The sequence below is a fragment of the Dromiciops gliroides genome, chromosome 3, assembly GCF_019393635.1.
Source record: "Dromiciops gliroides isolate mDroGli1 chromosome 3, mDroGli1.pri, whole genome shotgun sequence".
Taxonomy (NCBI): Eukaryota; Metazoa; Chordata; class Mammalia; order Microbiotheria; family Microbiotheriidae; genus Dromiciops; species Dromiciops gliroides.
The window spans coordinates 469222688-469247836 of record NC_057863.1 but is presented as its reverse complement, the minus strand read 5'-3'; the positions used below and the strand labels follow the sequence as shown (position 1 = coordinate 469247836).

The 25149-nt window shown below is 38.7% G+C and overlaps 1 protein-coding gene across 1 annotated transcript; it reads right to left on the bottom strand.

Moving 5' to 3' along the window:
- Positions 1-1210: 1210 nt before the first annotated feature.
- On the bottom strand, positions 1211-24418 carry RND3 (Rho family GTPase 3). The gene is made up of 5 exons (XM_043998651.1): positions 24001-24418; positions 23411-23498; positions 8858-8967; positions 5790-5924; positions 1211-3216 (listed from the first exon to the last, which is right to left on the bottom strand). The coding sequence occupies exons 1-5, from the start codon at positions 24148-24150 to the stop codon at positions 2965-2967; spliced, it is 735 nt and encodes a 244-aa protein (XP_043854586.1). The 5' UTR covers positions 24151-24418; the 3' UTR covers positions 1211-2964.
- Positions 24419-25149: the final 731 nt, after the last annotated feature.

Genomic DNA, 25149 nt, shown 5'->3' with positions numbered 1-25149 from the left:
TGAGGAAAATTCTTTCCTGCAAGCTAGCTAATTCAGCCTTGTAACCAACTGGTTACTCAGTGCAATATAGTGAGGGGGACTAATTGAATTTCTTTTATGACTTTCATGTACCTCCTAACATCAAGGACTGACTGTAAACATTTTAGTGCCTTTTCTATGCCATTTAGCAAGGCTCTTCTAAAACATGTCAACCACCTACAGTCAATAAGTTTAATTTGCCCACTGGCATTTGCTCCTCTACTTTCTTTTCTCTGCATTCTTGAGAAATGTTATTTTAGACAAATGACTCATGAGTCTGTACATTGTACCTGAGTGATATCTAAGGAAGGTCATTTAAAAAGCCACAAAAGCCTATGTTTTCATTCAAATGAAGGAGCCAAGTGGTTTGGGGGAATAGACGTTTATGGCATAAATACTATCACTATTTTTTTTTAAATGTATCACCTTTACATGTATAAACTACTGGACCTTAAAGGCATAGCTGCCATCCTCTTCAGAGCAGAAAATTAACCCCTTACCTGATCATTTCCTATGGGGCTTAAATTCTTTCTGGGGTGCTACAACTTGCCTTAACTCTTTCAGACCGTAGTGGGTCTTTGGGGATCAAATCCCTACTCTGGCGAAACAAGATACTGTCTTTAATATCCAGATACTATTTCTTGAGTAGTTGAGATGTATGGGTACAGCTCCTCCTTACTCTAGCTCCCACATCCAAGATGACATATTTACAGGTAGGTTCAGGGAGAAACACCTGTGACTATGAAGTGAAGCCTACCTGGTCCTATGTCGTAAATGAATCTTTGCCCTAAGGATTAAACATTTCCTTTTTGAATTGATAATATATATAGCTTCTGAAAGTGTTACTAACTATTCCTAGGGTTAAATAACTTGATTTCTTTTTCTTTGAGCAAGACATTAAATGACTCAGTTGTGTTTTAAGATTACCATATAGCTAGCTACATTATGTATTGTTTTTTAAGGGAAAAAACCTCTTATTGTTGCCAAGAAAATCCCAAAGCACAAAAGGCCAGGAAATGAAGTTAGGTAAAAGCTTATATGTGTTATGAATAGATGGATTGTATGTATGTATATACATATACACACACATGCATTTCTAATCATTGATGTACATACACGTACCTCTAGTAGAACCAAAGAGCTAGATCTTTATTAAGCAGGTTAAAAATGACACAGCAAAATTAAGCTAAAACATGGTTACTTTTTTATTTAAAGAAAAAATGATATCTTAATAAATACTGCAGGAACATTAACCAAACAAACATACAAAGTGACTTCAACATTTAAAAAATGTAATGAATGTTCTGTTTTATAACAGTTATAACTTATTTTCTTTGTACAATATTTAAATACAGAAAGCACTTGCCAGCTATTTTTGTAATACTGCCCAAAGCATAATGCTGCATCAATCAAAGCATATCATGTGGGTAAAACATCTGTATTCTGTGGGAAATGACTGGAATGGTATTTTCTTGCAGAGACAAAACAAAGTGCTTGTAAGACATAGAACCACGTGTTGTAATTACCTCAATCTCCTATCCTGCCACATTTTAATGGGAACACAGCTTTAACACTTCAAAAATGAAGTATCATCATTGGAAAGAATGCTCGTTTTCAACAAGCGCCAATAACGAACAGGTCAAGTCTATCTCTTCTTTGAAAGAAGCTCTAAGAGGAACTGGTCAGAAAACATCTGCAAACTGTTTGAGAGGCTGATTTATTTGCACCTGACATGAGAAATCGGTCCACAAAAGAGGGACTTGGCTGAATCTGGTTCCCTCAGCCTCAGCACTCACTCTTTAGATATGTACATGTTTGTCCTATAGGATTGATGCTATATCCAGTTTCCACTTGGGAGCCCTTAAAGCTCTACGGTACTTCTGGCTCCTTCTCTTATGAATGCTATTGGAAGAAAATGAAATAAGTAATACTCAAGGGTCATCAAATATGGCCATTTTGGAGATTATCCATGTACCAATTCCACAACTGGCCATGTTGACTTGAATTTGTACTCATTTAAATTCAGAGAACTTTGCTTATAATCTGTGCTTTTCTGCTATCATTCCTTCACGCCATACATAATCTGGTTAAAACTACCTAAGATTTCCTTTCCCCATGGATCCTTCCATAACCACAACTCACAGAAGTTTTTATATAACTTTGCAGTTTCATCTATGATGGCACAACCCTACAATGTATTTTCTAAACAGGGCACAAAAAGAAAACTCAGTGTATTACCACTTTTCAAATGACAAACACATTGATGAACAGAAACATAAGACTGAATAATAACTCGCAGACTCATTCTACTTGGTCTATTCCATCTCTTGTTGTGCTAGTCTGCAGGCCTTGAAAAACTGCAAAAGGCTTTCTTCGTGACTATCTTGTTCAGCTATCTCAGGAAGGCAACATTTCAAAGCCTCATACAGCGTTTCCTCTCGATACCCCATGGGTCTTGATATAATTTCCATTTTAATGATGAGCTGGGAGGAAATTAGATCACATCCTCTGGAAAACTAAACTCTAAGGTCACAGTGCCAGTTCCCCAGTGAGGAGGGTGTATTAATATTTTTAAAAGGAGATTAAAACATTTGAAAATTAAATCAATGCAGATAGCCATGAATAGATTGTTAAGAAAAAAAAGCAAGCACCAGACAGGGTGTGATTTTTCTTCTTGGAGGTACTAATCCCCCTCCTCATCTATTGAACCTCTCCTTGTTTTTGGCATATCTTCCAAGTCACATTTTCAAGTTCTTCAAAGTCTTCTCTTCCCACCACTTGGTCTACATGCTGATCCCTTAAGTACAGTATCCCACAAAAGATGAAGAATATCCTTTAAAATGGTCGCTAAGCCTCCATCATATATCACTTTGGCTGCGTACTTCCATTTGATCTTCACCTTTTCTCACTGGATTTTCTTGTCCTCATTACAGAAATCCGACACATTCACATTACAGTGCAACTCTTTGCTTTGTCCTTTCGTAAGTCTGTAGCAACTGTGGAAAGTTCTGGTCTGCCAGGCATATGTGAAATCCTCTTTGTTGCCCTTTGTGATTTGTTTCGCTTAACATTTTTATTTGTCTTATTTACACACGCCAAGGTGGCGACGTGGAAAATGTCTCTTACACTGTTTTCCGACTGTAACGCTGAGCATTCGATATAAGTAGCTGCTCCAATTTGTTTGGCCATGTTTGCACCCTGGGAAGAAAAAGAGGACATTTTAGTCAATAGTGATACTTTTGGGAAAAGCCATGGTATCTCTTCTGCTGCCATTAAGACAACAAGATGGGAAACATTTTATAATGTGTTTAAATAATTTTTGTCAAATATACAAGGGAAAAGTATCATTCTAATTGGAATTAACCCAACACCCTCCTCCCCCACCCCCGCCCCCGACAGCTTTTAAGAATATTTGCAACCAGGACTTCAGTCAATCATCAGAAACAGAATTCAGAGACCTTTCTCTTTTCCAATTAATCAAACAGTATTTACTGGGCACTGCACTAGGGCCTTGGGCCATCAAGGAATTGGGACAACTAAGGCCAAGCTATCAAGTCTAAGGTGATTCAAAGAAGCAAGAGCACTACTAAGGAAGTGATTCACCATCATTATCAACAACAAGAGTAAATAGTTATTGAACTAATTGCAAATCTCCCAGGTCACAGCAAAACAAAGTTAGACAAATTATCTCACTGCCTGGACAATCCTGACTAAAGAAGCCGGGTGATCTGAATCACTTAAGCAAAACATTTTCCATTTGGCTTTGGAAACTGAGACCAGCTCCCTATTCTAAGTCCATCAAAGGTATATTGTTCACTTCCCTGGATTAAGAGATTATTAGAACTAGAAAGGACTTTAGAAATCATATAGTCCAATCCCCTACAACTGTACAGTTGAAGGAAAAGAAGACAAAAGCAGTTAAGCAATTTGCTTAGCAGCAAATAGTAGCAGAGTCAGGATTTGAACTAAGACAATACCTTTTCTACTATACTATGAAACCTCATTCTGATCAATTCTGCTTTATTGTAATAGATGGAATGAAAGCAATCAACCAAGGAGATAAGATGCCAGCCAGGGTGAGAGGTGGCACTGACATTAATGTTTTAATGACAAAAACACAATGTAGAAGAACATACTACTACTACTACTACTACTACTACTACTACTACTACTACTACTACTACTACTACTACTACTACAGGGATTTCATACCCTTCTCCATTGCATCTTTGAAAGCTATGCTTTGAAATGCAAAACAAGGAGTTTCTAAAGGTAGGCAACCCCACCAATGTGTGCAGATGGCAAGCATATATACATGGCCAGGACAGCTTATTCAAATGTTCCCAGCTTTGCTAATCTGAAACACAATCTGCTTCCATGAAAATAAAGACCAAGTGGAACACAGTGTGGTTCTAGTGTTGAATGCTAAGGAAAGTTCAAGATGCTTCAAAATAAAATCTTTTTAGTGCCTGGGTTTCCAAAAGAAACTGTTAAAACAGCTTCTCCTAGCTCACTCTCTGGGAGAAGACCTATGGGAATTATGATGCTCTAAAACAGTCTTTTATGGGGTGTTCTAGCTTAACATCAAATGTCTTTTTAGTAGTTTATTATGCCACTGACTATAAAGCAAAATTAACTCTCTTAAAGGGTATTATTGATTCTGAATGGGCGCGATCTTAAATCCACATATCTCACTTAGTGAGAATTGCAGAGACACTTATGGGGGCAGAATGCAGGTGACTGTGTATACAGTGATGCAAAACCAGATAGCATGTTGAATGTAGTATGCCATCTTTGAATTACAGTTCATTCTTTCTGCATCTTCCCAGTGGGGTATATATACATATATCTATGAATAACAAGATGCATCTTTAACTTAAATCATTTAGGAATTCATTGCAAAAGGGCCCTGGTCTTTTAATGAGGTCATGTCTTTTTTATTTTTCTATAGTGGAAGGAAAAAAATCTTTCCTCCAAGACTTTGAGTTTACTAGGTAGTACTAGAACTAACTAGAACACAGCTCTCCCTTTGGAGGGAATAAGCAGGTAGGTGGTAAAGTAGATACAGCACTAGGTTTGGAATCAGAAAGACCCGAGTTCAAATGCTGCCTTAGACACTTACTAGCTGTATAACCTTGGACAAGTCTCTTAAACTCTCTCATCCTTCCATTCCCTCATCTATAAAATGAGACTTTGAGACTCAATGGTCTCTAAAGTTTCTTCCAGTACCCAAGCTATGATCCTTTGGTTCTAAAGAGTAAGATTTAATAAATCTACTCAAGATTAAAAGACAAAAAGATAAACAAGTCTTAATAGGTTGTTGTTCACTCATTTTTCAGTTGTGTCTGACTCTTCTTGATCTCATTTGGGGTTTTCTTGGCAAAGGTACTGGAATTGTTTGCCATTTCTTTCTCCAGCTCATTTTACAGATGAAGAACCTGAGGTAAACAGGGTTAAATGATTTGCCCAGAGTCACCATAGCTAATAAGTTTCTGAGGTTGAAGTTGAACTCAGGTCAGTCTTCATGACTCTAGGCCCAGTGCTTTATCCACTGTGTCACTTAGCTGTCCCTGAGTCTTAATACACTTGAGTTCATATAACAGAATGTAATTACTTCAGGGCATAGAACTCTTTCAAAACGTTGGACTAGAGTTTACTTTGATTAGAGGTGCTGATGAGAAGTATCTCCTAGCAGCTTTGAATTCCTATAAGGATATATACAGCTCTTTGTTTTTAACCAACATTCACAACCAAAGGGACAGTATACATACCTGATCATAAGATACTGGTGTTTGCCTGTGATTTGAAAGTTCTACTAATGTACTAACATCTGTGCGAAGATCAGACTTGCAGCCAACCAGCAGCATCTTGGTGTTAGGACAAAACTCCTGGATTTCACCTTTCCACTGTAAAAGAGATAGTTGGAACATTAGGGATATGCTGGCTACTTTAAAGGCCACCATCACTTTGTGTCTGCAAATGAGTCTCCCCTTCTTACTCATAGTTAGAAAACTTTTGCTTTGGATAAGGAAGTGAGTTTGCATTAAGTTTCTAGATATATTACTATAAACGTTATGAATTTAGGGGTGGCAAAGACCTTAAATTGCCATATAGTTCAACTTCCTCGTTTTACAGGTGCGACATCAGGCCATTTGCCCAAGGTTACAAAGGCAGGAAGTGGCAGGCTTAGGATGGGAATTCACATCTTCAGATTCCAAAGTGTTTGCTTTCTGAAACAAACAAGGTTTGTTTTTGTAATTACATTACAAAATGCTAATGCATATTATTATCTATTCTCCCTCCCCATGATTCATTATCTGCTTATATTATAGGAGATATATTGTTGGGAATTTGTCATACACTAAATATTGTTTTAATTATCAAATAACAAATAGATACAGCAAGGAAGATAAATGTCTATTAAGAGTACTTACAGATGTCTAAATTTCCAAATATTTTGAGCCAGTACCTCCTAGGTCACAAGCTAATTTCTAGGAGTTGATTCAAGCACTGCTGAATCAACTAGGTCACAGAATTCAATCTCTCACCTCTGACATCTATCTTGGTGGCTTAGATGCTGTTAAGAGAGTCCCAAGCTTATGGGACCAACTAATTGCTCATTCTTAGTCTATAACTCATATTGAGGCCTCCATGAATAAATTCACTTAGGAATGAAGCTCCTTTACTGTGATGGGAAGAACACTGAATAAGAAATCAATAAGCCTTTTTTTAAAGTTTTAACTATGACTTTCTTTGTGACCCTGGACAAATGAACTTCTCTGGACATTCTGTAAAATGGGAGTCTAAGTCTCAGTCATTTTAAGGCTCCCTTCATCTCTTTGAATTTAGGATTCATTTTCAAATTTAATTAAAATAATTTAATCTATGAAGTTAGGACTCCTTCTTTTGGCAATACTTCAAAGATATGATTTCATCCACATGAATACCCTGTTAACTGAGGCAAACTGCAACCCTTTCACATGTTAGCAGATGGTTTTCATGAGTTCTTTGGCCAAAAAATTTAACCGCCAACCTTCTGGTGATAAGCCTCTTAGAACTTAGCTAGCCTGGTCCCCAGGTGACAGAGTTACAGTTCATCTATAGACTATACTTTCAAGTCTGATGAGATAGGTCAAAACTGGCACCCGACTTGTAGAGCCTTCCGGAACCCAGGGTTACCTCTACACCACAATGAGGCACTGCAGAAGTGACAAGATTAGTCACTCTTAAAGAAAAAAAAAACTTCATAAATCATGCACAGCAGAGCTGCCTGCCTGCATTGGCAGTTGCTTGGCAAAAATACTTCATTGCTCAGTTTGTTTGTCTTGGCCAAGTCAAAAGTAAACAGGGACTATTCCTGGGGATAAAGTCCTGATGTCTGTAAGGTTTATCTTCTGGGTCTCTGATCTCTTCCTTTTTGCATTCTTCCCCCCACGGAGTGGCAGCCCCTCCCTACCATTTCAGATACTCAGGGCCTTCCACTTCTCTGCCACCTCTTCCCTAATAACAGGAAAAAGTTGCTGATAGAACCATGCATGCTTACAGACTGACTGGTTACACTTTAACTGACCTTCATTCACATAATGTTTTCTGTTGTTGTTTTAATCTCTTAACTGAAAGAGACCTCTTTTCTTATTATCTCTAATTGTTGAAAGATTTTTCCAGCAGCCAGCATAGTCCCGGACACATAGTAGGTACTTAATAAATGCTAGTTGAATTACTGATAAGGGAGCTTCAGACAGAACAAGAGTGGAAGATTGTTTGAAGGGGATTTGAGAGAGAGGTTCTAAATTTGGCAGGGGTCCTACTCTGTTGCCTCTGAAGATAACTGAGTCTTTCCAGGTTAACTAAGGGAGAGAGGAAGCTGGACCATGCTTTCTATAAGCAATATTTCCCCATGGGAGGACAGCTGGGGAAAATGGACTGTTCTGGCTGAGACTGTAGGAAATCTCTTCCCATCTACAGAAGGTAACTTCATGCCTTCATCACCAGCTTCTTCTGGGATTGGGAGCCTAATCCACACAAATGACTTAGATAGCTCCTAATTGGACCCATGACCTTGGCTCATTTTAACCCAGTATCTTCACTAAGGCTTCCAAATTCATAGGATCTTGAGATAACAGCTTGAGAACTAGAAATTCCTCACAGGCCGATATAATCCTAACCCCTCGTTTTACATGTGAGGAAAGAAAGGCATCCCCCAGAAAAATTAAGTGGCTTGCCCAACACCATAGATGTCAGAAAGGAGATTTGTACCCAGGTTCCCTCATTCCAAATCCAGCATTCTGTTCACTGGACCAAGCTACTTACAACATTATTGATGGGTTTTGGTACATGACATTTTATCCATTTTTTAATACCAGAATTCACCACATATTGTCTCTTCTATTATGGTCTTCTTGGATTATGAATTGTCTGATAAAATGTTGTGTCAGATATTCTTTGTCAATAAAGCTCTTCCTGAAAGCACCTGATGCCTGGTCAACTGATAGACTTGAAAACTAAGGAGAAAATAGCAAACTTACAAGAATTCTTATTTCTACTAGAATCTTTTTCTACCAAAATTTTTTTTAAAACTTCTAAAAATGTATGTTATTTGATATGTGAAAAAACATTTTCTGAAATAGTGAGATTATCTATATTTCTAACACTGTTGCATAGCAAGTCTCCTTTAAAGAAAGCTCGTAGTGTTTGGGGTGGTCAATAAAATATACTCTACAAAATCTAATTACAAAATCTAAGCCAGGATATTAGCCTCTGGTGATATGAAGTCTTCAGTAAGACTTGTATTGATAGGTCATAACATGCTAAAATGTATTCAAATTTTTCAAATACTTGCCTTTTTTAGGACACTGTCAAGAGTCTCCGGTCTACTGATGTCAAAACATATCAATACAGCATCAGAATCAGGATAGGAAAGGGGCCGGACATTGTCATAATAAGGAGATCCTATAGACAAATGAAGATATTTTCATTTAGAGCTTAAGACATCTTTTCAGAAACATACATTTACTTTGTCCATGTAAAGTGAATCCCTTGAGTATCCAATCATATTTGCTTCCACTCAATATAAATTTCCCAAATTTGCATTAATACTCCCACCTCTGCATCCTATTTAAAATGGACATTACATGTACACACACACGCACACACACATGAAATTGTATCAATAGTCCATTTCTTTTTGTTTTAAAATAGTCTCCTACCTTATGTGTAATCCTTTAAAACAATAAAAATAATAGACAAAGAGAGAGAAGGACTCACAGGTAATCTAGTCCAAACTCCCCACCCTGCCTCCTGATTTTACAAGAAATTAAGGTCCAATGAAGGTGAGGTACTTCCTCAGGGTCATATAGGTAGGTAGTAGTAAAAAGGCAACATCAGGATTTGAAATTAAGTTTTCTGAATCCAGTCAAGGGCTCTTTCCAATGTGCTACAGATCAGAGGCCAAAGCAGATAGGTCTAGTGCTCCATATTAAAAACTTTATATGAAAAAAAAGACAGATAACTAAAATAATAACTCAAATTTATATCTTTTTGTGGTTTGAAAAGTATTTGCTATGCATCATCTTGTTGGTTGCTCCTTACAGCAACTCTTTAAGGTAGATACTCTTATTATTCCATTTTATAGATTTGGAAAACCAAGATCAAAAAGCAAGATTCAAATCCAGGTCTTCTGCTCTTTTTACTATACATTTTCTACCATACCACAGTAGCTTTCCCAGTGCCTCTAAAAGAGGCAAATACTAAAAATGTGGCATAGGTTATAGATGACCTAGCCTCCTTGTGGCTCTTAGTGGATGGGAGATCTGAAAAAAGCTTCTCTGAAGAAAAGTTAATAGAGAATGGATGGAGATGTTGTTCCAGAATCCAAAAGGAAAGAGGATGCAGAAATTAAAGAACATTTAAATATCTAGTGAGCTTAGTTGTGGGTAAGGGCAAAACCCTTAGTTTCACCTTTAAAAGCTTATTATTTGAAAAACCAGAAGACAAATGTCATGATGGATGTGGATAGAACCAATGGTCTCTTTATGTTACCCAGTATTCTATCTTGGACAGGAGTATCATAGGCTGATTGAGGTAACCATTATGATACCATCAGACCATATTAGAAACACCAGGAAAATGTCACACTCTGAATTAACTAATTTATCATTTTAATCACTAAAGTACTCATACTCCTCAAAAGCAATTTTTATATTCTCAAAGAACCCAAAGAATGAAAAGTTCTATTGGGTCAACCTTACAATAAATTGTTTCCAGTGCAAAATTAAATGACCTCTTTAATTTGCTACTTCTATCAGTTTTGACATGCAGATGTTTTAGAAGCACATGTGTATTTTAAATCTGTATAGAGTTTAAAAATTCTTATAGGAATTTGACTGCAGCATATAGGAAGAAAATTCAAAGCATATTTTAAAGTCACAAAGCTTCTCAAGTTACATTTCGGGCAAGTTGTACTTTTGACACTACTTTTTAGCATAAAACCAATCTATGCCTCATGACATATCTCTTGATGAATCAAAAGCTCAGTAAGCCAAAGTCAAGTGAAAATTTTAAAAGAGGTGGATTGCTTTTGTTGGTCTTGTTTTTTGCAAACTTTAGAAATGCCAATTAAAAAAAATAAATTTCAAAGCAAACTTGATTTCTACTTAAAAGGTTGATTCTACTTAAAAGTTGAAAGTTTCTTTTTTTTCTTTTCTTTTCAAAGCACTTTAGATACATTCTCAGTTTAGCATACTAAACTTGTAAGGTAAATAGTATAAACATTTTTAATCCCATTTTATAGGAAAAAGGCAGCTAAGGCCTAGAGAAACAAAGTGATTTGTCAGAGGTAGGATTTGAACCAAGGGCTCTCCTGAAACTAAGTTTGGGGCACTCTCTACTTTATCATACTGCCAACCTGGAAATTACTAAGGGACCTCTGCTATTTGAAGACTTTCTGCGTATAAATCTGCTGAATCTGGGGGGTCACATGGAAAAATTTATCTATTCCACTTGTTTCACTGAGATAACTTAAGGCCAGCTGTGTGACTGTGAAGTAAGAGGAAAAGGAATGTGCCAAAGATAAAAGAACAAGAGTGTGAACAAATGAAGAGAGATCAAGCCAGCAGTTTGCAAGGTCTACAGTTGCTTCACTCTCTGATCAGGAATAGGCAACTGATGCAGCAGGGTTGACAGCTGGGAGACACTTTGTCTTTGCTCATATTACATATAAAAAATAAATCTCCTGAAGGTCAAGGGGTGAGAGGCCTACTCATAAGGGCTCCTTTACATAATGCATCTAAGAATGAGATCACCTCTGAAACAGTCATATGACTATCAAGATCAGGATTGGGGAATAATAATTTAGTCTAATAATGTAATGATAGAGTAATTTAGAAAGTTTTGAGTAGGGAGTTAATGGGACTTGGACTGGGCCAATAATATCAAGCCCCTAATGTTATGCATTCTTCCTATTCATTTCCTCATTTTGACTTTCAGCTCAAATTTCTCTAAGTTGTGCTTTTCCTATTTCTGAGTTTAAGAGCTAATTTTTTTTTACAATTATTCCATTGTAATTATTTGCTAATTGATCATTCAAATTTTGTAGCAGAAATTTAAAATTTCCAAAATCAGTATCAGTATGTCCTCCTCCTTAACCCATTTAATTCTTTTTTCTTAAAACATTTTCCAAAAGTCAGGAGGCTAATAAAACTCTTCAAGATTTTTCCAACTACTCATAGTTAGCTTTTGGAATAGCCTACCAAAAAAATTCTGTTGACTCTGCTTTTAAAATCTACTGCATTCCCTTTCTTGGACATGTCTGGCTTTTTAAGCCAGTTTCCTCCACAGTCCCTCTCTCAATCCACAAATCTTCACTAAATATCTACCCCTAATTTAGTATTCAGTCACTTGTATACAAGACACTGGATTTGGAGTCAAGAAGAAGCTAGGTTCCCTCCACACCTCTGGGAAACACCTCTGTGACCTAAGAAAGTCACATACCTTCTTCTTCAGCTCAATTGCTCATGTGTAATATGAAGGTGTTCCAGCTCTTTATCTATGATGTTGTGCAATAATGCTATTTTGGCAAAGCCTTACCCCTTTGGTGCTTAATTGATCTCCCATTCCCCAACCATCCGTACAGGAATCAGAAAGTTAAGATCTTTATATGACTTTGTTAGAAATTTCATGCTTAGCAATATTCAAATAACCCCTCAGAGAGTTTCCAAGATTAATGCTTTGGCCCCTCTCTCCCATAAACAGAAATCTTATGAAGGTAATGGGAGTTTTGCATACATTGCATATATTGTTTTTGGTTTGGTTTTTTTACTGTAAAACACTAAGTACTTGCTATATGCTAGGCACGGTGCCAGCATTTTTTAAATTATAATATCATCTGATGTTCTCAACAAACCTGTGAGGTAAGGGTTATTATATCCATTTAACAGATGAGGAAACAGAGGTACAACAGAAGTTAAGTGACTTGCCTGGGGTTATATGTGTATTATCTGAAATGGGACTTGAACTATGGGACTTCCTGACTGAGGGTCCAGTGCTCTCTACCATCCACCTAGCTGCTTTTTAGGTTATAAAAAACCCCGCATTTGCTTAGCACATGAAGGTTGACAAAGTACTTGACATGTGGGTCATCTCATTTAAGTTTCACAATGACCCTTGTGAGCTAGTGCTAAGGTTATTAACCCTGTGTTACAGGATAGGAAATGAAGCCAAGAGAGATTAAGTAAAATGCCCCATGTTCACACAACAACCTTATAAGTGTCTGTGTAGAATTGAATCCAGATCTTTCATTAAAAGCACTACAAACAGTTCAAAGAAAACAAAGAACTTTTTTCAGGAAGTAAGTATGTAAAGTGATTCTCAGTAAAAGATGGTGCAACACTATATTCTTGTGCTAAGAAAATGCGTTTCATCTCAGTATAAGACAGTGCCAATTATAGAATGCCCTCATGCTGCTTCTGTATTTCTTCATTATTAAGTAAATGTAATGCGTGATATAACAGGAGCTAGATGTAAGGAAATATAGCAATATAAGGAAACCCACAAATACCATTTAGCTAAATAAGATCCCTTAGAAATCCTGTGGCAAAGCTTCATCAGAGTTTTCATCATTCTCAGAATCCATCAATCTTAGAATTCCCTTGAATTTGATGCTGTTACACAAAGGAAGCAAAAGAAACTGTGAGACTGAATGCTTTATCACTAAACACTTGTTAGATTTCTGGCAGAGCAAAGAAAAACTAAGAATTCCAGGAATTCTCTTGTGAAGTGAGAAGTAACATCTGGAGGAGCAAACTTTACCAAACTAGGTATCAGAAGATAATCTGTTGAAAGAGCCACCCCTCAGGAGAAGGCAGTAGGGGGGAAACCTCACCACCAATGTCAAGGACCCATATAGGGTGGTGATTTTTTCTTTTTTTGCAGATTTTATGAGTCTAATTTTTAAAGCATCTAGCATAAATTTAGAGCAGAAGACAACAGCAGAAAGAAAACTAAAAAAATTCACCATGACTCATGAGTTCAGTGTCCTAAACCCTTGAGGGAGAAATAAAGTCATTTTTTATCATCATAACTGTCTGTCTTGGGCTTGTAAATGTCCTGGGAGGTTCTTTTTGCCCCTTTATCATAACTTGCTTTCATATGAATGAAAAGGCTCAGCTTTTTCATTCCTACCATTTCTTAGTGGCATATTAAAATTTTAATTAAATATCATCCCTATAACACATTCATTTTAACCTATAAGAGGCTTTCAAAGGGAATCCCTCCCAGGGAAATCCAAATGCTAATGGATAAGTATACTCTCAAAGTGAAGAAATATTTTTTAAAAATAAGTAACTGAAGAGTTTGGCTAGGCATTAATAGGTGCAGTAGTACATCTTTTTTCCCCCTTTATGGGTCCTACTGCGTACAGTACTTGGAACTTGGCACATACAAGTTGCAAAACAGAAAAAGCCTTTTGAAAGTTCATGTCTGCCCATCTTTCTCCTTAAGATCATTAATTTCTGGGTGAGAGCAAAATTTCCAACCCAAGAATAGTCACAAAGTGCCTCACCCTGAAACTAATTCTTCAGACACATACCTGTCTACTTAAGTCACAGCTTCTCAAAGATAGAACAGACCATATATGTACATAATTAAATGTATATATACACAGAATCCAGCCCAAAAGGGAGCCTGTGTAGATCCACTTACCATACCGGTTACAAACATTTCAAACTTTAGAAAAGGTTGTTACAGAATGTTCTTCTAATTCAGTATTTCTATTATAATGTGGTTTTACAGTGGGTAGTTTTCTTACTCTTTAAGGAATTTAAAGTAAGAAAACTTAAAGTAGGACTCTTGCATATTTGAGTTTAGGGTAACGATCAAGAAAGCATTTGTATTAGACTGTACTAAGAGCTAACATGTGTGACTGTATGATTTGACCTGTTATAAGATACTGTTTTCATCATGCCATCACTAATCTAGATGAAAGCTTCAAATTATCAAGAATGTTAAGGAATGTGCATTAAGTCTACCCAGACCTTTTGGATCTGGCTCAATAAAAGATTCTGCTCAATTCCTCCCTGCCTTCACCCTCAAGCCCCACCAAGCTGGTCTACGCTTTTGAAAAAGTGCCAAGAAGGAAAAAAAGCAAATATGCAATAGCCACTAAATCTTTCTCAATAAAGCATTTTTGTTCATTTCCCCCCCATAAAAACAGATTTGATAGAAATTATGTGCAGATTTCTTTGAAAGAATTAGACTAGTATAAATAATGTTGGAAACTATTACTTCTAAGGAATGCAAAGATGTGTTCTTATAGAATTTTGTAGTTTTATTCAAAGTTTACAAAATTTTATAAAATCCTAATCCAATTTGGCTAATGAAATACCTAACAAAACTCATTTTATATATGAGATGGAACTGTATCATTCATACTAGGAGTAAGAATAACCCATCATGTTAATGATGAACCAGCCTTGTATCCCTCTACTCAGTATATTTTTTATTAGAAGATAACTTTGTGTTTTTTTTTGGGGGGGGGAATGAGGGTTAAGTGACTTGCCCAGGGTCACACAGTCTAATAAGTGTCAAGTGTCGTAGGCCAGATTTGGAACCCAGGTCCTCCTGAATCCAGGGCTGGTGCTTTAATCATCTGCGGCCACCTAGCTTGCCCTAGAAGAACTTTGAAGTCTAGTTTGAGAAGTGAATGGCTTTCAAGAACCGGCTTCCAACCCCAGGGCCTCTGGGGATTTAGAGTCAAGCCCACCTTCCCCACACTACCTAAGTAATATGTTCATCTCATGGAACAGAGCACCTTCAGAACACTGAAGAACTACTTGCAATTGAGGAATTGGCTGTGCTATAGTGACTGTGAATAAAGTTACTAATCAGTAGTAGCAACAGAGGCATCTGAAGGGCATTACAAGCTGGTTGGGGTTTAACTGTTTCATTTTTCATAGATCACTAAACAGCCATGAACTAATCTGGGCAGCTATTGGTCCTTGGTGTCACATCTACATGCAAAATAAGTGGATTAATGAGGAAACATCTGGTTAATTTAAGTAGTATCAATATGGCCAATCTGGTACCTTATTTGAGCAGTGCAACTGCTACAAATAAATAGGAAAGGATGCAGTTCTAAGTGGGGTTAAAAATGAATCAGAAAAAAAAATCTGAGTCTCTAGTGACAGGTGCAGACGGGCAACTGTAATTGAACTTTCCTTGGCCAACCAATGGTTGCAGTGGGGAAACCCTTTGATGTGGTCTGATGCATCTGTTAGCAGATCTAATTGGGAAGCCAAGTGCTGTCATCCTGTGCAAACTGCCACCAAGATAAGAGATCTGTCCTGTTTCAACCCTACTTCACTTATGGAGCCAGGTATGGTGAACCCTTTGAGTCAAGTTTGATCTTGGGGTTGGGACTTTTATATATCATAACCCACCTTTTGACACATCCAGTTCTTTTCCAGGCTTGCACCTTTAATTTTCACCTAGTGTTTAACACAGTAAACTCTCTACTTCTTTGCCACTCCCTGAAACATGCTTTCACTTTCATGCTCCCCCCTGCCAGAAAACTAACCTTGCTCTTGAGATGATATTTTATTTTGGTGTAAATATATCCAAGCAGAAATAGTTCTTAGAAAAGGGTCAGTGAGTTTTAACATGTTTAGGGGAGAATGCTAAAGTCTTTAAGACATTTACCTACCCCATAACAAACAAGCAGCAGGCAGTTAGGTGGTGCAGTGCGGTGTCGGGCCTGGAGTCAGAAAAGCCTGAGTTCAAATCCAGCCTCAGACACTTACTGTGTGGACCCTAGACAAGTCTCTGAACCCTGTTTGCCTCAGTTTTCCTCATCTGTAAAATGATCTGGAGAAGGAAATGGCAAATCATTCCAGTATCTTTGTCAAGAAAATGCCAAATGTGGATCACAAAGACATGATAGAACAAACCCCAATGGGGTCATAAAGACATGACTCATCGAACAAAACTGGAGGCCAGAGAGGCTTCTGAAATAATTGTGCTATATTGGGATAATCATTGGACTGAGAGCTTGGACCTAGGTTCTAGTGCCAACTCACTTTATCATCTAGCTCGTGTGATTTGGATAAGTAAAGTTTTCTGCAACCTCAGTTTCTTTATCTGTAAAATGGGGGAAGAGGAATCCCTTTCAAACTTTTTTTTTATATAAGTTATTACAAATGCAATGCAAAAATATTAGTAAGCATTTTGGTTTTCATGTGACTGAAAATATTTAGATATTATTCTGTGTATCAATGACACACCAAAATGACTAGTATGTCTTGTATTGCTCCTGAAGGTAGCATATCCTACATCTCTCAAATAAAACACTCTTAGATGTTGGGGTGCTTTTAGGCAGGTTTCCATGGGGAGAAAAAGGGGATTGATCTTTACCACCATATAGTGGAAATTTGCTTGGATCTGAAGACCAAGGACTTGGGTTCAAATCCTGGCTCTGCTATTGATTATTTATGGTGACACTGGATAAGTTTCTGGCTCTTAGTCTCCTTATTTGAAGGGGTTGGAACTAGATCTGTGAGTCTTCCTCCAGGTTCAAAACCCTATCAGTCTATCAAGTCAAATCCTACTACTGTTCTTAAGAGCCAGCTCGATCCTTTTTCCCTCATGAAATCTTAATACACTCAGATCCAAAGTGATCCTTTTCTGCTCTGAACTTGGAACATTCATTGTCTTATCATTCACATAGCAAGTAATCTAATAGTGCCTCAACATTCCTTATATGTATTATACAACTTTCATCAACTATTAAAGGGACTACACCTTAAGCTTTCACATCTTCCACAATGCTTCACCTTAAGAGCCCTGCACCTAATATCTGCTCAGTAAATATGGTTGATTTGGTAATCAAAGCTATATTTCTGCCCAGATGTTCCACACATTGCGCATATATGTCGAATCACAGTAAAGTTAATTTTGTTTTTGAGACCTCTAAGGCTTTTCCTGGATTTAATTATATGCTAATCCCCAGCACTGCTGTAACATTTTTGGCCCTGTTGAGAAATATTTCATTAGAGTGCTTGTCACAAAGTCCATATTTCAAATTCGAGACATAAACTAACAAATGGTGGCTGTAAACTGACAGGCATATATTTTTTGAAGAATATTTTCCTTAATATAAAATGGAAAAAAATATACTTAATTACCTAATTGCCTCACATGTAGACTTTTAAAGAATGCTTTTTAAAAATGCTAATAATTTTCAGAAAATATGCAACAATGGTTAACATAAGCATCCATAGGCTAAGCAAGGCTTGTGTCACACAAGTTCTTGAAAAATTTCCAAAAGATAATGCCCTGGAGGTTCCCTAGTAATAACACATAATTTTCATTTTAAATTATCTTCCTTAACCAAAATGTGAATTACTTTTGCCAGGTTAAAAAACTGCCATGAAGCACTAGAGAAAACAACTTATAATTAATTTATAATATTATTGGTACCAGTCTCTTAGAATAGTTATCTGCTGATCTTCTAATGACTATTTTATCAGTAGCTTTGGAACGTGCCATGAATTAGCTCTCTGCAGCAAATGTGAAACCTTTAGAAGAACTGGGAAAACGGATGCCAAACTCTTGTCTAACTTGACTCCACAAAAAAAAGCATAATAACTTATACTAGTAATAGTTTACAAAGCATGATTTTGTACAGTGCCAGCTGGATCCTTAAAACAACTCAGTGCAAGGATTAACAAAATCCCACTTCATACAGGAGAAAAAGGGGATCTTGGAAGATGTGATTTGCCCAAAGTTACTACCCATCTACTAAGTGATAGAGCCAAGCCACAGGACAGAGTTAAATTTAATGGGATTTCTGGTTCCAAATTCAATGCTTTCTCTGCTATATGAAGCAGCTTCATATTTAAAACACAAACCCATGCCCTATAGAAATTTAATTGAACTTGGAAATTATTTAGGTTGTGGATCAACTATTAATAAAGTGGCTGGCTCTCTCTACCACCAGTGGAAAAAGAAATGTTGTACACTAAAAACCTCAATACCATGCATTTCAAGTTTCCATGGAACTATAGGTTAGTCAGTCTTTTGAGTAGATTCTGATCTTATGTTGCATTTGTTCTTTAAAGATACTAGACAGTGACTGGTAAATTCCCTCTTGTGGTAAATTAAATTAGAAATCATTTTTTTTTCTTAGCATTGAAATGGACAGCCACTGGCTGAAAAAATGTAAATTGGCATAGGACTTTTCAATACTTTAAGTGAAATCCACTCTACTTAATACATTTCCCTTCTCCCTGATAGGGTCACAGACCTAATGATTCCTATTCTTTCTGACACACACAAAAATAATCCAAATACCCTATATTCCACCTTCTTTTTCTTTCTCATTTCAGATTCTCCCCCCTTTTCCCACTATTTAGTGATTTTGGGCATGCTGGGGGGGGGAGGCGAAGAGAATAGGCTGAGTGGTTAATGAGCTAATTTTGAAAGTTTAAAAATAGCTAAATCTAACTTTTAGCCAGAGACCTAATTTACTTTCTTTTTAAATTAAGTTGACAACCAGTTGGTAATAAGCAATTATAATCCAGAGGCACCAAAGAGTGCAATTATTTTTATAACCTGAAACAAACAAATGTTCTTGGTGGGTAAGACAAGTCAAAACTTTGTCACAAAATAATCCCGTTCCAAACATTTGCTTGTGAAAGCCATGAAAGGGAAATACAAAATACTAAAGTTACTTCGAATGACTGCTTGCTGATGCAATGATTCCAGGTTGAATGCAATGAACCATAACAGTGTTCATTCTACCTATGAATGACAAAATTGTTTTGTGGGAATAGTCTGTTCTAAGAAGTTCAGCACAGCTTGGTGACTTTGTGTCATTAAATAACTTTTCAATTATGTGCTACATTATAGATTTAAATAATCCTATTGTCCCCTTGTGAATATTTTTTTCCTCTAGATCTAAATTCCACCTAAAATTTTCCTTTATTATTAACTCCTAAAAAGATACTCTTCTTCATCTAAGTTGATTATGGAAGCTAAACACACATGAGCTTTGTGCTTCATTGAATAAAAATACAGATCTCATTCCAGGTGATTATCTTTAATTTAATGAAAGGCAATGTTTATAAAGTTGCCAACCTAATGTATTTTCTTTGTGCACTGATTATTCAGCTTCTGAGCAGCAATAAACACAAGGAAATCTAATCTACTTAGTGACTCTACGCATAAATAAATATGAACATTCATAAAATTTGCATGTTTGTCAAAGTCTAAAATGTGGAATTGAGAAATTCTCACATCTAAATTATATTAGTCTTCACACATTAAGTAATATAAAGACTGTCCATAAGATATTTGACTTCCCTGCACCCTGGAAATAAATCTACTTCTTTCATTCTTTCTCTTTGGAGACAGGGAAGCAAAAATTCTTTGATTCTACAGTAAACCCAAAAGAAAACAACAGTGATAGTTTCTGTGTAATGGGATAGACCCTGCTTAGATGAGAGTTGCCTTTTAAATATACTGCTTTCTCTCTTCTAAGAAGTCAAGCTAGTTGCATTCCAAGACTCGCAGAGTCTGGGTTTTAATGCAACATTCTGACCTTTTAAGGGCTTAGGGACTTTCAGTACAGGGAGATGACCCACAAAATCGAAAAGCTGAAGCCAAGCAATTGTCCTACTGATGGGGGAGCCCTGGTAAACCTATGTGCCTTGCAAACTACCTTCTACTGGTTTCTTATTCCTGGTCTCATTCATTAGTTTATTGTCCTTGGTAACCTTGGAACAAAGGGGAAGGGGAGCATCATAATGGGCACTACTCAAATCAGTTTTCCCAGATTAAAGCATTGGACCTAAAATGAAAACACCTAGGTACAAGTCCTTGCTGGGCCACTTATTGCATATGGAATTTGAGTAGTCACTCCTCTTCCCTGGGCATGTCTCCCAATCTTTAAAAGTGATTAGATTGGAGATGATCTACTATAGTAGTACTTGTGCACTTTATTTAGGAGTATAAGTAGTAAGAGAAAAGCAAACAAATGAAAATGCCTTCTCTTCTTCTTCTTCTTTTTTGAAGCTCCATGAGATCTTAGATAAGAGTGCCCCCTTGTTAGTGTAACTTCAGAGTAAGGAATCCTAGTTCAAATCCTACTTCTGACTTAATAGCGGTACGACTATGAGAAGGTTCTTAACTAGTCTAAACCTGAGTTTCTTTATCTGTAAAATGAGGATTACTCTATCTGCAGTGTCTGTCTGTCAAGATTACTGTCAGGATTAAATTAGACAATTTCTATTCTCAAAGTACTATGTAAAAGTCAGTTATTATTATAACTATGACCACAAGATCCCTTCTTTTCCAACTCTAAAACCCTATGAATAATGAGACCTCTTAGGTCCTTCCTAACACTAGCATTCTATGGGGGCTAAAAGGGAAGGTGTTTCTCAAAGCTAATTATCATTCATCCAACTGGTTTTCCTACATACTAGGTACCGCAAAGTTCATAGAGATAGGAACATTTCATTGGTAGAGGTGACATTCAGTATGAAAACTCCTTTTTACCACCGCAGGTAGGCACTTTTTCTGCAACTTGGAGTCTTAAAGTGAGCTGCAGAGTTAAGAATGTGTCAAAAACAGGTCTCAAACCCCAGTCTTCCGGTCCTCAGGCCAGCTCTATCCACTATTTCTCTGATTTTTCATGGGGGTCATAGAGCTTGAAGGAACCTCAAAAGACAAGAACAGGACTTCTGGATTAAAAACCATGAAGGGAATTCTGAGAGAAGATTATTCGATATGATAAACAGAAAAAATAAAGAAAGACACCCCACTCTTAATGACGCGAAAAGCCCCTACTTCTCCTGCTGCTTTCTCACTATCTAACCCAGAGGAAAGTGGAATCCCCAGGGAGAAAGAAGGCAGTGTGGTCTCAGCCCCTCCCTCCCTCTGCCGGCCCCTCAGCACATGGTGAGGCGTTGTGAAGCGCCTGGCTCTCTAAGTGGAAAATGAAAAGCTGCCCATCTGGGCTGGGATTGATTGTAGCAAAAGCGGAGTCTGGCACGGACTGCAGCTGAGAGAGGCTTTTAGGGAAAGGGGACTAGACTTTGCGTCCTCTCCCCCACTGTGCATGCGCGAGCTTTATCACAGCTGGGAGTCTCGGCGGGCTCCTTTCTCTGTCCCTTTCTTGCCCTCAATATCCTGGTTCACAATGAGAAGCAGGGCTGACCACAGGGCCAGAGGTCTACAGCTAGACCGCTACCAGCAGAAAGGAGCCGAGTCTCCTCCGCCTACTCCTTGGGGCGGCACTGACAAATATCCCTCAGGGGCAGATCCGACATGCCCGCACCTGTCTCCTAGTTAAGTCTTCACTTCAGCTTCCCACCCAGGCCCGATCCTCGTGGCGCCCAGTTTCGTTCCCGACCTCCCAGATCCCCAATTAGTTCAATTCCTTCCTGATCGCCGGCTTCCATCCCGCATGCTCCCATCTCAAAGCTTCCGCAGCTTTCTTTTAAACCCCCAAGTCCAGCCTCAGGCGCGTCGTGCGGGTCCTCTCCGCAAACGGGACTGGGGAGGCTTTAACACTCGGGGTTGTCCCTTGGTGGGGGGGGGGGTGGTGGTGGAAGGGGACAGTGCTCAGGTCTCAGGCTAAACTATCTCTAGATCGTCACCAATCACCCACCACTCTCCCCCCATAAGAAGCCAGGAGACACCTCCTCCCCCTAACATCCAAGTTCTTTCCATCCTTTTGCTTCTCATTCGCGAACTGCCCCAAAGCTTGGTTATTTATTTACCCTCCCCACTTTAAAAGCCAAGCCAAGAGGGTGGGGGGGGGGCGAGAGGGTAGAGGTCCAATTCTGAACTCAATTATCCCCTTTAAAAAGAATCACCCCCAATAATTCAAACAGAACGTAAAGATAACACACATAGCCGTGGAAGGAATTATTTTATCAGTATATATCATCTCATAGTCTAGGGTTCGGAGGGGCTGAAGTGGGCCTCATGATCAACACCTTATTCCAGGTTGCAAAGCAGCCCCTAAAAGGAGGGAAACCCTCCAGCTCGGAGTTTTCTCTCCCCCTCCCCCCACTACTCCGTTCCCGGCACCTCGCTGTTGTGCAACCGCCTGCACATACTTTCCTGTCATCGTCACGAATACCAGAGATTGCCTGCGCTCATGTTACTTTCTGGTAGGTTAGGATTCCGCACGTAACCGCGCCTATTTGGGGATTTTCCTTCTCCTCCCCCCACAACCACCTTCCCCGGTTTTCGCTCTCACCCTCCTAGAAAGCCATCAAGTTGGATACAGAAGGTGTCCTCAGGTTCAGAACTGGGTATAGCATAAAGTGGGCACTCGCTGCTGTTCGTCACTCCAGGTTCAATGACACTTCCCCCACCCCACCCGCACCCCCGGCCCTTGACTGTGAGGGAAAAGAGGGTCAATGGCCCTAGCAGAATCGCCCCCAGCTGGATCGCCAGGCCTTAGGACTGGAGACCGTAGCCCATTTCTACGTGCACGACCGAGAATGCCTGGGTTACTTCATGGAAAGCCCACTATCATTTCTTTCCAGTTTCTCCTTTCCGTTCTCCGTCTTCGATCCCCGCACTTCCTCCTCCTCCCCCCCTCACCCCCTTATCTTCCCACAAAGAAATAAAAGGCATTTGTTGCTGAATTGAATTCATCTCGACCGGAACGCGGGGATTACTCAAGGAGGAAAAACTTAATAGAGGCACTGTGGCTTGCGGGGTGGAATGCCAGAGGGCGCGCTGACCTCAGGGGTCCATGGCACTGGCCCAGCTCCCGACTAGGGTACATAAGTCGCCCGGTCTCAAACCCAGCACTCCCTACCCCCAGTACCCCAATCCCTCAAATAAAGAAACAAGCCCTGGTCTGAACACAGGTTTCTTCTCTTACCCGAAGTGTCCCACAGGCTCAGCTCTATCCTTTGTGTGTCGATTTCAAAACTGGCCGTGTAATTTTCAAATACCGTAGGGACGTAATTCTGAAGGAATACACGGAGAATACAAGGAAAGAAACAGACAACAAAACAAAACAAAACAAAATAAGGTTATCTTAAAAGGCATGGTACCAACAAAATCCCCCTCCTCCTTAAAAAAAAAAAAAACGCACGCAACCCAACAGGCACCAAACACAAGGAACCAAATCTCTCCCTCACATCATCCACCCTAAAAAACCCCCAAGACTGACCATTTTCTTCCCCTCATCCCAATCAAAATCACTCCGATCTCACACCAGTTTAGCATCTTCTCTCCAGATGAAAGACAAGTTTTAACAGCAAGGAGCTTCATCGGCAGGTTTTTTCCAGCCTCAGCGTCCTCTTCCCTGCTTCTTTCCCCTTTCAAGGGATCTTACAAGAAATGGTGAAGGAGAGGGAAGACTAAAGAGGTTTGGACATTAAAGCAATCAAATAAAAAAAAAAAACACCACTGGACTCCAGCAGCTGTGAATCCCTCCCGGCCAGTGGCGAGGAAAGCTAGACGTACCTCGGGGAAACAGTCCTTAGCAAACACATGAAGCAGCGCCGTTTTCCCACACTGGCTGTCTCCAACTACCACTATTTTGCATTTCACGTTCTGATTAGGATCCATCATAGATTTACTGTTTAATTTCTGACTGGCTCTTCTCTCCTTCATTGATCTTGCCTTATTTTCTCTTGGAAAAGAAATCTTCTTTTAAGAGAAAAAATGTATAAAAATCTTTGCAAAAAAATTTTTTTTAATTATAAATGAAGAGTGTGGCCAGAACCCCTGAAGCGCACAGGCGTTGTGGAGCGGAAAAGGTTGGTTACTCCCCCTGAAACAAGTTTTATATCCCGGATTCCACACGTTGCCTCCCCAGTCCAATTCCGATCAGAATGCTTTGTTTCACGCTTTCTGCTCGGCTTTATATGCCGCGTCTTCCAATCCTGTTCTTTCTCAATGAGAGAAAGAAACTGATCCGCCTCCTCCCCTTTTATGGAGCCTGGGAGAGTGCAGAGTCTCCTTGTCTGTTGAAAACCTGTATCCCGTGCGCCCTCTAGGGGAACTGCTTAGATTCCATTTCAAGGCCAGACTCCCGAGGTTTGAGAGAAATCCTTTGTAGTTTATTATTCCAGTATGAGGCAAACTGTCTACTAATTACAGCAAGTGCGTGCCTCCGGGAACAAACAAGTGGGAAATAGAATCCCTGAATACCGGCTTACTTCATGAGTAAGTGTCACCACGAATTTCCTCTTTGTTAATGGAAGATAACCTACAAAATAACAATCACTATTTTTTAGAGCAGTAGAAATAGAGACCCCCCCCAGCTGTTAGTAATAAAGCAATTACTAAAGTCTGCCAGTTGTATACTTTGCTCTCAAAAATGTATTGAAAACGCACACACACAAACATAACATATGATATCTATACATATATACATGTTGTATATGATATATACACATATGTTGTAGTTATTCAATTGTGTCTGACTCTATGTGACCCCATGTACTTTGTCCATGGAATTTTCTTGGCAAGGATACTTGGAGTGGTTTGCCATTTCCTTCTCTAGTGTGTTGCCATTTTACAGATGAGGAACTGAGACAAATAGAGGTTAAGTGACTTGCCCAAAGTCATAATTAGTAAGTGCTTGAGGCTAGATTTGAACTCAGATTT

What these genes read in the sequence shown, in the direction of transcription:
- RND3 (XM_043998651.1), bottom strand. Translation starts at nt 24,150, where the DNA reads ATGAAGGAGAGAAGAGCCAGTCAGAAATTAAACAGTAAATCTATGATG. An exon ending in CTAAGGACTGTTTCCCCGAG is followed by an intron (nt 23,499 to 24,000) that starts GTACGTCTAGCT and finishes GTATTCCTTCAG; the next exon opens with AATTACGTCCCTACGGTATT. An exon ending in CACCAGTATCTTATGATCAG is followed by an intron (nt 3,217 to 5,789) that starts GTATGTATACTG and finishes TTTTCTTCCCAG; the next exon opens with GGTGCAAACATGGCCAAACA.